The 15,684-nt window shown below is 36.3% G+C and overlaps 1 protein-coding gene across 50 annotated transcripts in view; it reads right to left on the bottom strand.

Annotated features, from left to right (window-relative positions):
* Positions 1-15,684, bottom strand: part of mical2a (microtubule associated monooxygenase, calponin and LIM domain containing 2a) — a 144,075-nt gene that overhangs the window by 98,839 nt on the left and 29,552 nt on the right. For all 50 annotated transcript variants that reach the window (XR_012382807.1, XR_012382806.1, XR_012382810.1 and 47 more), the window contains exon 2: positions 12,706-13,061. Coding sequence is in view for 45 of the 50 variants with exons in the window: in XM_068222764.1 (XP_068078865.1) it covers positions 12,706-12,969 (264 nt within the window). In the remaining 5 variants the exon portion in view is untranslated. The remainder of the gene's footprint in view (positions 1-12,705; positions 13,062-15,684) is intronic.

Below are 15,684 nucleotides of genomic sequence, written 5' to 3'. Positions count from 1 at the left end.
GGCACTATTTTGGACCATTCTCTGTAAACCCTATAGATGGTTGCGAGTGAAAATCCCAGTAGATCAGCAGTTTCTGAAATACTCAGACCAGCCTGTCTGGCACCAACAACCATGCCACATTCAGTCACCTAAATCCCCTTTCTTCCCCATTCTGATGCTCGGTTTAAACTGCAGCAGATTGCCTTGATCATGTCTACATGCCTAAATGCATTGAATTGCTGCCATGTGATTGGCTGATAAGAAATTTAAGTTAACGAGCAGCTGGACAGATGTACCTAATAAAGTGGCCTGTGAGTGTATATTTGGTTATACATAACCATTGAAAGGTTTGGAGACAATACATGTTTAAAAAGAAACACATACTTTTATCTACTGTAGGCATTACACTAATAAAGTATTATCATAATTTAACAAATAATACTATTTTAAATTTGGACTAATACAACACAGCACAATAAATTCTGAAGAATTAAAAAAACAGAAAGTATTTTAATGTATTGGTAATATTATACAATATAATTGTTTTTACTATGGATCTACGAAAAAATCTAGATGCACTTGGCTGAAAACCAAAAATGCTTTGTAATAATTGTTATTTGTTATAATTTTGCTATATTATTAAATAATATAGTCATGTTGTAAGACTTTTTAAATTTAACTTAGTAACTTAAATGATACTGATAAAAAACTTTTTTTTAAATAAATTTTTTTTAGAGAAATACAGTGGTGGCCAAAATCATTAGAACACATGCCAAATTTATGAGGTTTCAGTAGTTTTTGTTGAATTGGCCTTTACAATACACATAAAAAATTAAATACAAAGTCACCATTATGCTAATTTTTGCTAGCACTGTATTAATATTAAATTACAATATATTATCTTTATTGAGGTCTATGCAACATTCAGACATATCTGTTTGTTTGTTTGTTTGCTTGCTTGTTTGTTTGTATTCTTTATATTTTGATCAGTTTTTCTGAATTTCATTTTCTGCTTGAGACTGTTCAATGGCCAACAAATTTTGTACGTCCCTAGTTTTAAAAATATGAGAAAAATTGTGAGGGTAAAAAAACAGACAAATAAAGGATATGAAACCGGCATCACTTGAATTACATGCCACACTCAACTATTCCAGAATGCTGTATTTTTATTACTAAAAACTATTTACATGTAATTAATGTTAATAATAAAGAAGCAAACCAAATCTTTCTGAAATTTCAAAATCACTTTGTCTGGCATCTCGTGTGATTTTTTTCACAGACTTTAACAAAGTGTAAAAATCTTGATGGTTTTGTGGGTCTCGTCTATCAAATATGATCTTTAATTTATATTTTGTATTGGATTCAAGTCAAGTGAATGGCTGGGCCATTCTACAGCTTGATTTTTTTTCTCTGAAAGCATTTGAGAGTTTTCTTGACTGTGTTTTGGATTGTTGTCTTGCTGAAATGTTCACCCTGGTTTCATCTTCATCCTCCTGCTAATGTAGATGTTGGACTGATGCAGCTAATATTCATTTACAATGATGCAGTGAGGGTTGCTGAAGAACTACTGAAAGGTTTCAGCTACTGTCTGGGCTTTCACTGCCTTCCTATCTTCATGTGTTTAACACTTTTTCCCTGTGTCATTTCATTTTATTAGGCATAGCTTCATTAGTAAACTAATTAGATTTGTTTTCCTTGCATATATGAATTGCATTGGTTGTTACCAACCAGCAAACAAAAATCCCAAATTTCCAAAATCACTCTGTCTGTCTAGAGTCTACTGTTTTGCTGAAGTTAGCTTCATATATCTTGTTTGCATTGAATGTTCAAACTTTTAGATTAGCCTCTGATTTTGAGTGCCTGCAGTGGTCATAAAACCAGCATAAAACAATAAAACAGGCAGCGGCGAGCTGTCCCGCTGGTTGATAAAGAGAGAATGAGCTCATTTCCTGAACAGACTGTGAATCCGCCAGTCATTTGGAGGCTGGTGAGCAGTGATACTGTGTCACTCTTCCTAAAGCACAGTGTTTTTTTTTTTCCTTTTCAACTGAACTCACAACAGGATGAAGGGGCAGATGGTTCATTATTCATCAGGATGTTAAAACACATTTCCTATGCCAGCTTAATGTGCAGAATTTATTAAGTAAGCCTGTCGTATGTTGCCTTCCAGTATTCATAACTTTCAGAACATTGCTTTGTCTGCTTCTGTCATTTTCCTGCCCAACCAATGTTGTGAGTTTGAGACAGTACAAATATCCAATTGCAGAAAAGGTAAAAATGGTACAAAATGAAGACTTGTTCCAATATCTGCCTAGTTTTTAGTAGGGCTGCACAATAAAATAACATTGCGATATTTAGTTTTTCTGCCAAATATATCGGGATAAGCATGTAATTTGGTAAGATGATTTGTGTAACTATTTGGAATGAATTCATAATTTGACATTGACTGGGGTGATTTCAAGTGCATCTTAGAAATATACTAAATCAAACTAATTAAAGCACATAACAAAATAATAGAGCAAAGATTAAATAAACAATGAACTAAAAGGTTCAGAAAACTTTGAAATCAAATGTAAAATAACACCATATAGTCTACATTGTATAAATATGTAAACACAATCTTTATGCCAAACGTCTTATGCCCAAATGGGTTGAATTCGCTTGGAATCTTGCAGTCAAAGGCCTTAAAAACACATCCACATTTAAATCTTAAACACTATTGCAACCTACACAACAGTTCTATCTGGTTCTGGAATCTGATTGGCTGATAGCTGTGAGATATTCTGCAATAACAGCACTGGTACAGTCTCTTCACCTGTGTGCATTGCTCCGCCCACATAAGGTGACAGCAAATCAAAAAACTCACTACAGTTTGACAAATATTGCAGCTGTTTGACAACATAATGTACTTTTGAGTTTTTTTAGACAAGAATGTAGTTGTTTGGATTGTAACTATGCAGTTTATTTATAAGGATAGTGCTTATTTTAAAATATTTATCCTTTTGGAGATTCAGCGCGTCGGCAGCCATCAACCTTTCATACTGAGCAGAGCAATTTAACTGGATGTTCTGCCACAAGATGAGACAGATCTTTGTAGACTGATGGCATTTCATGACGTTCAGTCTTATTTTCTTAAAATGTGAGCAAAATCGCCTGTTTTGTCATCACCTTAAACATTATGCTAAAGAACACATCTGGAAGGGCATCCACTGCGTAAAACATAAGCTGGATAAGTTGGCGGTTCATCCCGCTGTAGCGACCTCAGATTAATAAAGGGACTGAGCCAAAAAGAAAATGAATGAATACATGATTATGCCATTGAAAAAATAAAAAATAAAAATAAATAAATAAATATGTATCAAAATAGTCATATAGTCATATAGTCATAATAGTCAATACAATACATATGCAATACATACATATGTACAATTATATTTTGTAAATATGAACTTTTTATTTTGGATGTGATTGATCACAATAAAATACCTACCTAAAATACATGTTAAAATACCTAAATACATAAAGTATTGGAAAATATTGCTTTCTTACTACAATCAATCCGCTACAGAGTTTGTTTCAATCGAGCCGAGACATTCTCAGACCAGTCTAGCAGGGGTTAGATGCTTCAAATCATTATTTTAATGCCCCTATGATCCTTCTAAAAAATCCCCATAGCTGTGTTTTTTTTAAACAGTGCCATTAAGCAACACAGTTCTGGTTTTGATTAAAGTGTGCAGAACAGCCCTTAGTCAAGACTACTGTATATAATTACCATCTTTATTACAAAAGAGGTAAATTAGTCTCTTAAAAGAGCTGCAAAACTGCTCTCCTTTACATCAGAAATGTAAGTGGGCCGTTTATTGCTCGTATGAAGTGAACTTGTTAAACTATTCTCTCTTTGAAACACTTGAAACACTCACAAACGTTAAGCTGGGCCTGACTCCATGCAGACTTTCAAAGTGTGTGTGTGTGTGTGTGTGTGTGTGTGTGTGTGTGTGTGTGTGTGTGTGTGTGTGTGTGTGTGTGTGTGTGTGTGTGTGTATGATGGAGAAGTTCTCACACTGAGCAAGCCAAGAGTCTGATCTTCTAATGTAATCATATCTGCTGAGTGATGCTGTCGTTTGAAGAGTGTTATGATGAATGCAGCTCACCAGCCCACCGAAGTCAGGCTTTTTAATTAATGAGGGCCCTTAGAGACACTTTGCGGCAATCTCATGAGAACCTGCTATTACTTTTAGAAAACAGAAGCTAAAATGGCAGGTACATTTCCAGTGTGAAAAGCATAAAAAATACAGCTGAAGTCAAAGGTATTAGCCCTCATGTGACATTTTGAAATGCTGTTTAATAGAGGGAGGATTTTTTCAACACTTTTTTTTTTTTGCCTAATAGTTTCAATAACTAATTTTTAATAACATTTTAATATAATTGACACCTAGTATCTTACAAATTGTTTAAAGGGCACCTATGATGAAAATCTCCTTTTGAAAGCTGTTTGGACAGAACTGTGTGTAGGTATAGTGTGTCCACAGTCATATTGGCATGATAGAAACACATTAAGTCTGTTTTATTTAATTTCCTGATGTTAAAATAGAATTCAAATCCCTCCCTTTTTGAGGCCCACCGCAACGTGACGTACGAGTACATTTTCCCCGCCCACTGAATTGATTGACAGCTGCATATTAACATGTCTCAGTAGTAACACGTATAATCATTTATACAACAGTTCTGTCTGGTTCTTGAATCTGATTGGCTGATAGCCGTGTGATATTTAGCCAGTAACATCACACAAAGGCCTCTTCACCCTTCAGCTCTGTGGATTACTCCGCCCACATACAGCTACCAACAAACAGAGAGACGCTACAGTTTGACAAATATTACCGTTGTTAGACAACAAAATGTAGTTTTGAGGCTTTTTTAGTCGAGAATGTAGTTGTTTAGATTGCAACTATGCAGTTTATTTGTAAGAGTAGTGCCTATTTGAATATATTTAGAATTTCTGAGAGCTTGTCGGCGACGGTTGACATTTTCTATCCACAAGATGGCGACAAAACAAGCGCATAATAAGCCCTTACGCTTAGAAGATTTAACAGTCTGATTTCTAACTACAGCGGATCAAATCAATATTAAACTGGTAAGCACACAGACCAGTCTCCTGCAACCATCCTATTTTTATTTCTTCCTAAAAAAAACTCCCGTAATTTCACCCACCCCCCTCTTTGGTACAGTCTGTAAGCAAAACACCCCTGGGTTACCAACTTTGCTACAGTTCCCGCCCAAAACCCAAGTGCATCCTATCCCGGTTCTCAACCTCACCCCCAAACACCCTCGCCCTCCTGGTCTCCTGGATTTTCAGAGACATGTTGGCAGGTATGGTTGTAAGTGATATTATAAGTCAATCTCTCTCTTTTGTGTGTTGTAGTGCTGTATGGAAACCGATTTGCTTTCATATCAGGAATGTGTGTTGTGTTGGCAGATTGAAATAAGCAAAGTGCATGCGTTTTTTCTTATCGCAAACACAACAGGATGCTGGTAGTGAATTTGTTGTTATTTTTGGGGTTAATTATTGTGAAATCCCAATTGCAACAGAGAAATACTGACTGTAACACTGTAAGAAGATATCTCGGTAACACTTTATAATAATTACACACTATAAATCATTTATTAAGCATTAGCAAATAGTGAACTCATTATCTGTTAAGCATTAACTCTACATTAATAAGTGTTAGTAAGCAGTTTATAACTGCAGCTACAAATGCTCTATTCTTGACATAAGCAGCTATATAATGTGGTTAATAATTGTATTTTTATACTCTGTTAATGATTTATTTTTCATTACTAAATTAAGTATCGAATTATTTACAAACCGTTTGTATTTAAAAGTAGTTGAGGGTTTTTAGGATCATTCAGAATGAGTTAATAAATGATTAATAAACTATTGAAATCAACATTTATACATTTTATTATTCCGGCATATACTAATAGTTAACTAATATGTTAATAAATGCTTTACTAACTCAACTTCATGCAGTTTTGTGACCTAATCTAAAGTGAGGACTATTCATGCTTTATAAATGCCTTATAAATGACTAATAAAGGCTCAGAATCAAATGAACGATAATCTGTGCAATCTTTCTAAAAAGTAAATTTACTGTAAAGTTTAAACATTGCCAAATAACAGGAGTGTCAAAATATGACATAAAACTGTATAAAACAACAACAATATAATAATTTAACAATATAATAAGATGTAATGATTAAACTCTACAGTGATTCTATTTTAGATAAGGTTGCAAAGATTTATTTTTCATTTAAAGTACAGTTTCATTTGTGTATCTTTAAATGAAGAGAAATGAATAATGTATTTTTTTTTCCTGTTTAGAGTTTAACTGAGCCTTTATTTGTCATTTATAAGGTATTTATAAAGCATGAACACTCCTCACTTTAGATTAGGTCACAAAACTGCATGAAGTTGAGTTAATAAAGCATTTATTAACATGTATAGTAACCATTAATATATGCTTGAATAATAAGACATTTAAATGTTGATTTCAATAGTTTATTAATCCTTTACTAACTCATTCTGAATGATCCTAAAAACCCTCAACTACTCTTAAATACAACTGGTTTATAAATAATTCGATACTTAATTTAGTAATGAAAAATAAATCATTAACTAAGTATGGAAATACAATTATTAACCACATTATATAGCTGCTTATAAGTCAAGAATGGAGCATTTGTAGCTGCAGTTAAAAACTGCTTACTAATACTTATTAATGTAGAGTTAATGCTCACTATTTGCTAATGCTTAATAAATGATTTATAGTGTGTAGTTATTATAAAGTGTTACCGATATCTCTGTAGATGGATGGTATTTCATGTCACGTTCAGCCTTATAATCTTAAAGTGAGCAAAAATCACCAGTTTTGTCATCACTTTAGACATAGAGTCATTCAAACACTAGCTCTAAAGTGACGTTGTGAATTAGAAACGGCTTCTGCTTTTTTGACGTCAGTTGCAGATGTGAATGGCGGAAGAAAGTAGCTCCTATTAAAAAGGGGTTTTTAGACTTTCCGTGTTTGATTTTCTTATTTATATACACAACTGTGCCGTTGAACTGTTGTATAAACACAATATCACACAAGTAGCAGTGCGATATGGCTGTATATCAGCACTGGTGGGATAGTAAAACACTCGGCCTATAGACTCGTGTCAACGCATGCCTCCCACCAGTGCTGATATACAGACATATCGCACTGCTACTCGTGTGATATTGCTCATATTTTCAAGACAGGACGTGCACAAAGCAACTGGGATTTAAAGATCTGTTCAGCTCTCTGTGATCATCAATCCTCATCAAATGTGATCATGAATGAGTTTCACAAGCTTTTAAAACATTTGTTTTAAATTACATCGATTTTACCGTCTTTATCACCACAGCTGCATGTCAGTACAATTATAAAAGAAGACGCGTCAATCTCGATTTGTGGACGTTAACCAGGTTTATTTTGTACATTAACATAATGGATGTCCATACAGCAGTGGATATTAACGTGTATCCTGTCACATTTGCTGTGCAAAGTTAAACGCAAGTGCTTTGTGTGTGTGTATGTGTGAAATTTGTAACAACATTGTGTGTGACTCATCGAAAGGCTTGAATTAACTCCACAACAAATACATCAAATAATCATTGGGAAGGTTCTTACTGTAGTATTTCTCACAAACGTTACGTCAGATCTGCTTCCTTTATGTCTGTCACTGTGCTGTTTATCTGACGCAGCCAAGGTGGAGATTGAGGCACACTCTGACAGGCACGTGTGAACGTTGGGCGGGGAGAACTAGCATTAAAGGCATGGGCCACAAAAACAGCTACACTGTGTTCAGAGCAGAACATTCTAATGTTCTGAAAGGTATAAGTCAACAGCATATGTTTTCTGAGAAAAATGGTGTTTGATACTTATTTTCCCTGCTGTGTCAACATTCGAAGAGAATCAAAAATGCTTTTTTTTATTATCAAAAAAGATCAAAAAAGAAAGAAAAATTTAACATGATATTTTCTGTATTTTTACAGAAAAACACAAGAATAAAAGCAAACAATGTCATGACTTTTGAGAAAAGCCGTTACAAAGGCTGCATATATGCTATTGAAGTCACAATTATTAGCACCCCCTCCAAAAAACATTCTTCAAAATAGATTTAAAACATTTAAATATCATAAAATACAGTAAGACTACACACTTCGCAAACATTCATTTATTCATTTTCCTTCGGCTTAGTCTCTTATTTATTAGAGGTTGCCACAGCAGAATGAACCACCAACTATTCTGGTATATTTTTACACAGTGGATGCCCTTCCAGCTGCAACCCAGTACTGGGAAACACCCATCCACTTTCACATTCACACACACACTTATACACTACAGTCAATTTAATTCATCCAATTCACCTCTAGTATACTGCATGTCTTTGGACTGTGAGGGAAACCTAGAGGAAACCTATGCTAACACAGGGAGAACATGCAAACTGTACACAGAAATGCCAATTGGCCCAGCCGGGACTTGAACCAGTGATCTTCTTGCTGTGAGGTGACAGTGCTAACCATTGAGCCACCGTGCTGCCCTACCTCACAAACAAGCAAGCGTAAAGTAGTGCAAAGTGTGTAAAAAGTGCCTACTCAGCTATGCTATCATGCATCGTCTGGGAGGCAAAATGTATGATTTGTCAGATGAAGTAAAAGAAAAAAAGCTCTCCTCAACATGCCACACAGTTTGAGGTAATCCGCGATATCATTCATGTCTGCTTCACAAAGGAGCAGGGCGTCTTATTATGAGCAATGGCTCTGATGTTTGCCTCGCCACACACCACTAATAAGCTCATATAATAAAGCTGCCGGTAAAACCAGAAAGCTCTCGTCTAACAAACAACATATGCCTGTGATGTCATGTATATAATGATGTCATAGCACTCGAAAATCATAGCCCGAAATCTGAGAGGGAATCTGTAAACAACAGACATGTTTAGTTTATAAAGACCTCAACAAAACATTCGCCAGCTCATTTACAGATCATAACCTATTCCAGTATTGTGTCTGCATTTTTTTTTAGCTTACTTTAATGGCAAAGTCTAGATTGGATACGCGGCCGGCCAGAGGTGCGATATGCACATTAATATAGCAACATTTTTTTATGACACTGTATAACGATAATTTACATTTTTACAGTACTGTGATGATTGGGTGGGGGTAGGCATTAAAAAATACAATTTATTGGGTAATTTAATAGATAACATAAATACTATTCTGTACAACTACTGTTTTTACTATACTGTAATGGTTGGGTTTAGGGTTTGGATGGGGTAGCCGTTAATAAAATACAATAAATGAGAAATTTTATAAATAATATAAATAATTCTTGTTAAAGGGCCATGAAACCCCCCCCCCCCCCCCCCCCCCCCCCGTTTCAGCAGGGTGTTTTCACACCTCTACTTTGGAAAAAGTCAGAAAAGTGGGCGTGTCCAGCTTTGTTTAGGGTGGAGTGCCGGAGGAAGAAAAGAGGCATGGTGTGGAATGTCTATTTGGGCGCGATGAATTTCAGAGTCAAAATACACAACCACAGCAGACAATGTGACTGTGTTTACATGGACATCTGTAGTCGAATCATTTGCCAAATTATTAAATGGTGGACTTTAACTGCAGTTTGGCTCTTTCATTCAGGGAATTCATTCATGTCCCTCGCGACTAACGAGATATTTGATTCGAGGAACTGATCTAAGCGTGTATTTTCATGCAATCTTTGATACCGCACGGCGAAAGAGAGAAAAAAAAAACTCAGCATTTCCCGGAAACTTAGATGCACACGGCAGGTAGTGTCAGAAAGCCGCTTGTGTTATTCCGATCACAAAATCCAACACGAGGTTATAGTTTAATTGTAACTGTTAGTGCTAACTTGTTTACACTCGGTGCAATTGTTTGTTTGATACAAATAAAATACGAACTGAATAAACAAAGAGCACTGGTCGCTCACTTACCAAATCTGTAGAGACAGGACAATCACCAGCAACTAGAGCCGCGTCTTTATTAAGAGGAGACTACAAGCGAATCCGGATCTCAGCGTTTGCAGATGAGAACAGCTCTCAGGTAAACTATAATCCTCCTTAGACACGTAAGTTAATGTTGTCGCGCGTCGCGCACACTGTTAATCCACACGTGACTCCAGCTGCGTTCTCACAGAGAGAAGATGAAAACAAAACTTAACGGCAGCAAACTATAAAAGCAACACTTCACACTTGTTTTGCCAACACAACGTGGCGTCTCTGTCGTCTAAACACTGTGACAGTAATGAATATTAATGAAGTTGCACAATAGAGCGCGCTGATTGGTTTGAACCAAGCCTTACTCATGCATTAATGCATCACACTGTAAGACGTAATAAGACACACTCTGGCACAGACGCCCAGTCTGCACGCTGGAATACACGCTATTATGTCATGACCGTGACGCAGCTTCAAAAATTTGTTTCAAACCGGAAGTACGAATTTGCTTAAAATAATGCAAAAACAACTAATTCACACTATTTAGTGAAATATAGGTGTCCTAATAGTGTTTTTAGCAGTGTGGGACACATATACGTCTGTCAACAGCTCAAAAAATGTGTTTTGGTGTTTCGTGACCCTTTAACATCCAGCCGCAACCATTTCCGATCCAGCAACAACCTTCTTTACTGTCCTCACATGCTTTGCCTTATTTAAATGTTTGATGCAGTTCAAATGAATCATCTCTGTGAGTTTGAGCATCTGAAACCTATTGTTTACAGTTTGATAAAATTAACATGAATAATATTTGGAAATAAATGTATTATCATTGGCTCAGTAATTAGCACTGTTGCCTCGCAGTGAGAAGGTTGCTGGTTCGAGTCCCGGCTGGGCCAGTTGGCGTTTCTGTGTGAAGTTTACAAGTTCTCCCCGTGTTGGAGTGGGTTTCCTCTGGGTGCTCCGGTTTCCCCCACAGTCCAAAGACATGCTCTATAAGAAAACTGGATGATCTAATTTGGCCTTAGTGCACTGAAAAAAATTATTCATAGATGATTCCTTGGATTTACTCAGTTTTTTTATGTTAAGTGGTTGTAAACATTTTTTTTGTGATGAATTTAAACAAACAAATTAAGTTGAACATTAATAAACTTAATTTGTTTGTTTAAATTCAACACAAATAAATTGTTTGCAACAGTTCTGCATGCAACACTTTTTTTCAGTGTGTATGAGTGTGTTTGTGAATGAGTGTGTATGGTTGTTTCCCAGTACTAGATTGTGGCTGGAATGGCATCTGCTTGTTAAAACATTTGCTGGAAAAGTTGGCAGTTCATTCTGCTGTGGAAATCTCTGATAAATAAGGCACTAAGCTGAAGGAAAATGAATGAATGAATGAATGAATGAATATTAATATTGTAACTATAAATGTTTTTTGTAAGGAAATTACATTTTTATATCTGCTGTTCTTTATTTTTGTGATTTAGTCATCCTGAAAGTCATATATCAGGATAATATAATATTTTTTCCCATAAAATAATAGTAAAAAATTTTTAAAATGTACATGTTTTATGAAAAAGAGAATTTCTGTTTTTAGTATTTATGTCACAAGACAAATGGAAAAGTAAATAAATAAAATTATAATTATTATTCATCATTCCTTCATTTCCCTTTAGCTTAGTCCCTTATTTATCAGGGGTCACCACAACAGAATGAACTGCCAACTATTCAGGCATGTTTTATGCAGAGGATGCCCTTCCAGCCCCAACCCAGCACATAGCAGCCTGCCTGGAATTTGCCAAAAAGGCATCTGAAGAACTTTCAGACACTCTCTGGACTGATGAGCCTAAAATTGATCTCTTTGGAGTGAATGCCAGGCGTTATGTTTGGAAAAAACCAGGCACCGCTCATCAGCAGGTTAATACCATTCCTACAGTGAAGCATGGTGGTGGCAGCATCATGCTGTGGGGATGTTTTTCAGCAGCAGGAACTGGAAGACTTTAGTCAGGATAGAGGGAAAGACGAATGCAGCAATTTACAGAGACATCCTGAATGAAAACCTGCTACAGAGTGCTCTTGACCTCAGGCTGGAGTGACGGTTCATCTTCCAGCAGGACAATGACTCAAAGCACACCGCCAAAATATCAATGAAGTGGCTTCACAACAGCTCTGTGAATGTCCTTGAGTGGCCCAGCCAGAGCCCAGACCTGAATCTTATTGAACATCTCTGGAGAGATCTGAAAATGGCTGTACAACATCGATTCCCATCCAACCTTATAGAGCTTGAGAGGTACTGCAAAAAGGAATGGGCAAAATTTCCCAAAGACAGGTGTGCCAAGCTTGTGGCATCATATTCATTAAGACTTGTGGCTGTACAGTATTTGCTGCCAAAGGTGCATCAACAAAGTATTGAGCAAAGGCTGTGAATACTGATGTACATGTGATTTTCCAGGTTTTTTATTTTTAATAAATTTGCAGCAATTTCAAAAACTTTTTCACATTGTCATTATGGGGTATTGTGTGTAGAATTTTGAGGAAATAAATTTATATAATCCATTTTGGAATAAGGCTGTAACTTAAAAAAATGTGAAAAAAGTGAAGAGCTATGAATACCTTCCGGATGCACTGTAATATAATCTTTGCATACAACTATTGCTATTACTGAGCTTTAAAAAAACTGTTTCGTTTGTTTGGTAAGCTTACCTTAATGCCCTCACATGCTCTGCCCTTCTTGTACTCTTTATGGCTGGCTCTCTTGTCCAGTTTACTCCACAGAGCTTTGGCTTTCCAGCAGGTCAGCGAGCTCTTCAGGCTGCCGTAGAAGCTGCTGTGCTCCAGAGGGTCCAGCTCCAGGGAACCGCACAAAATATTGAAGGCCTGCAGAGTGCTTTTACAGTCCGTGGCCTGGACAAAGTTCTCAAACAGCCGTCCAGTCCGGTTCTTCTCATCTTCAGCTTCACCCATCATCTGATCTGTGGGAGTAAAGGACGGTGTTTGCAATATCTTGCTCCACTGCAACAGCTACACCCACACTCCTGCCTCCTTGGTCATGGCCAAATCTGAGAAAACAAATCAAATTTTTGCTTAGAAATGTTTATGTTTTATGCAATGCAGCACAGCAAGGGCTAAAGTTAAAAAGCCACATGATTTAAAAATCACTTTTGACAAGTATATTAATTAAATCAAACTGTAAAAAGTGATTAGAAACTGTGTTGTAACCTTTTCTGGATATCCTAAAAGTGATTAGTGCTATGCCAACGATTTTATTGGAACAACTGAACATACTCTGATAGTTACATTTGAACATTATGATTGATTTGATTGATGAATATCCCCTATTTGTTTGTTATTTATTCACTTTTATTTGCATATTTTCAGATTTATTATTCACATTTTTTTTGAATTATTACAATTCTGTCACTTTAACAAACTACAAATCCCGTCATGCACTTGATACGCACACCTGTTCCAAAGTTCCATTGATTACCCACACACACACACACACAAACACACATATATACACACACAGCTGGAAGCTGCTCAGGCACTGATTACTAGGACTATACAGCACAGACAGACACATATGTGCTGAGTCTTGTTTATTTGTGAGCATTTCAATGCGTTTTTCTTTGTTTAGCCTAGCCGTGTTTTGACCCTTGCCTTGTGTTATCATTTTAATTCATTGCTGCCGACCATTCGCCTGTGCCATAATTGTCTATATAAAAACAAAATCAAACATGGAGAGTCTCAAAAACCCTTTTGTATGTGGAACTACTTTCTTCCACATTGGACTAAAATCATAAGCTGACAGTTACACAGTTGAGCATGCATCTTTTAAACTTTAGATCTGTAGTGTCTGCTTTTTGCTGGCTGTATGTGGGCGGAGTAATACACAAAGAGTAAAGAGGCTGTAGGAGTTCTGATATTGCAGAATATCGCACGGCTATCAGCCAATCAGATTTGAGAACCAGACAGAGCTGTTGTGTAAATATATATATATGTCACGATTTCGATTTTATATCGTGTATCGTATATATATATATATATATATATATATATATATATATATATATATATATATATATATATATATATATATATATATATATATATATATATATATATTAGGGCTGTAACGATACACAATATAAAATCGAAATCGCGACACTCAGATCTACGATCCTGTGTCGCGGTGTGATAAGGGAGAATCGCGACACACCCCTTGACTACCTTTCCAATAACGTCACGCGTGCCTGCAAAAGTTGAGCTAGTTGAAGAAGAACGTGAGGAAACACTTTTTTTCCGCTCGACATTACAAGCACTGCTCCGTTTAAGCCCTCGCAATAAGCGTTTAACCGGGAGAGCTCGCACGGAGCTCTTAGTAAAGGGACTGTCTGAATGTGTCAGGAATATCAAAAACAAAACCAACTTAACCCCTCTTGACAACCGACAACGGCAGAAACATTGCCAGTGCTGTCAAAGCATTGTTGTTAATGTGGCTGCGCAGAGAGGGATGGGCGTTCACCAGATGCCCCGACTCCTCTGCAGAGGAAACTTTTCTGTAACCGTGTTGTGCGCTTTCTGTTTGAACCTTTGGGAGTTAACGTTACGTGCTGACTGACAGCGCGATGCGTGAGGCCAGGAAACAGGACGAAGCTTTCAGTTAAGATGAACACAGTTTCTATAGTTATACTTTATTTAGAGATAAAGGTATATGACTCTGGTTATAATCACTCTATCTTGCTGGAAATTTATAGCCGTTTCGCTTTACTTCAGGACGCATGCCGCTCTGAAGTTCTAATCGCTGTTTTAAGTTATCCAGAGCTGTATGTATGTACAAATCTTGAATATAACAATAGCATTAAATATTACAATTGTAACAACACAGACAGCAACACTTATGCACAATCGATACCCAGCTGATTCAGCCGTTTCATAAGAGGACCGCGCTTCTTCTCTTCTTTTTTCCTTGTCAACATAAAGGCAGTGAGATGCGCCTTGTTTTCGGCTTATAAAGCATGTATGCACATTAATGCAATAGCATATTTAAACAACAAAACTGTTTACAAAAAGTCTACATATGCGTGCGTTGTTGTTGTCTTTTCATCATGCAGCACGCGCACTTGAACCGCGAGGGAGAGAGAGGAAACCATCAGGACTTATTCTTTAAAATAATGATTTCTATTAAAATGTAAAAGGTTTTGTTATAATAATAATAACAGCGGGGCATTAAATAAATGCGTATTTTGTCCGTGGAGCGGGCAATTTGAGGAAGTCTGCCATTATTTATTTGACGGAAGAAAAAACATGATTGGAATAAAACAGCCTATGCCGGTTGTTAAAAAGAATCAGTCAGTATTTTCGTTTTGTAATATAAATTAATTATTCAAATGAAAATAATTTAGGGCAGTCCTATTTATTTTATTCATTTTATTTAAATTATTCTGCTCTTCTGTGCTAAACACTGCAGGTGCGTGAAGATGCTCTGTTGTTCTGTTCTGTTATTAATATGCTAACATATAAAAATAAATCAGTAGCCTATTTTAAAATGCAATATTTAATGTGTCAGACACAAAATAGACACGTCAATTTGTTTAATATAAAATTAATAGTAATCTGACCCGTTAACCGTTATTATAATAACCGATTAATGAGCGGCGGTTGTCTGTTAGCAAAATTGAC

Source organism: Danio rerio, chromosome 7, assembly GCF_049306965.1.
Source record: "Danio rerio strain Tuebingen ecotype United States chromosome 7, GRCz12tu, whole genome shotgun sequence".
Classification (NCBI taxonomy): Eukaryota; Metazoa; Chordata; class Actinopteri; order Cypriniformes; family Danionidae; genus Danio; species Danio rerio.
This window is presented reverse-complemented; position numbering and strand designations above follow the sequence as displayed.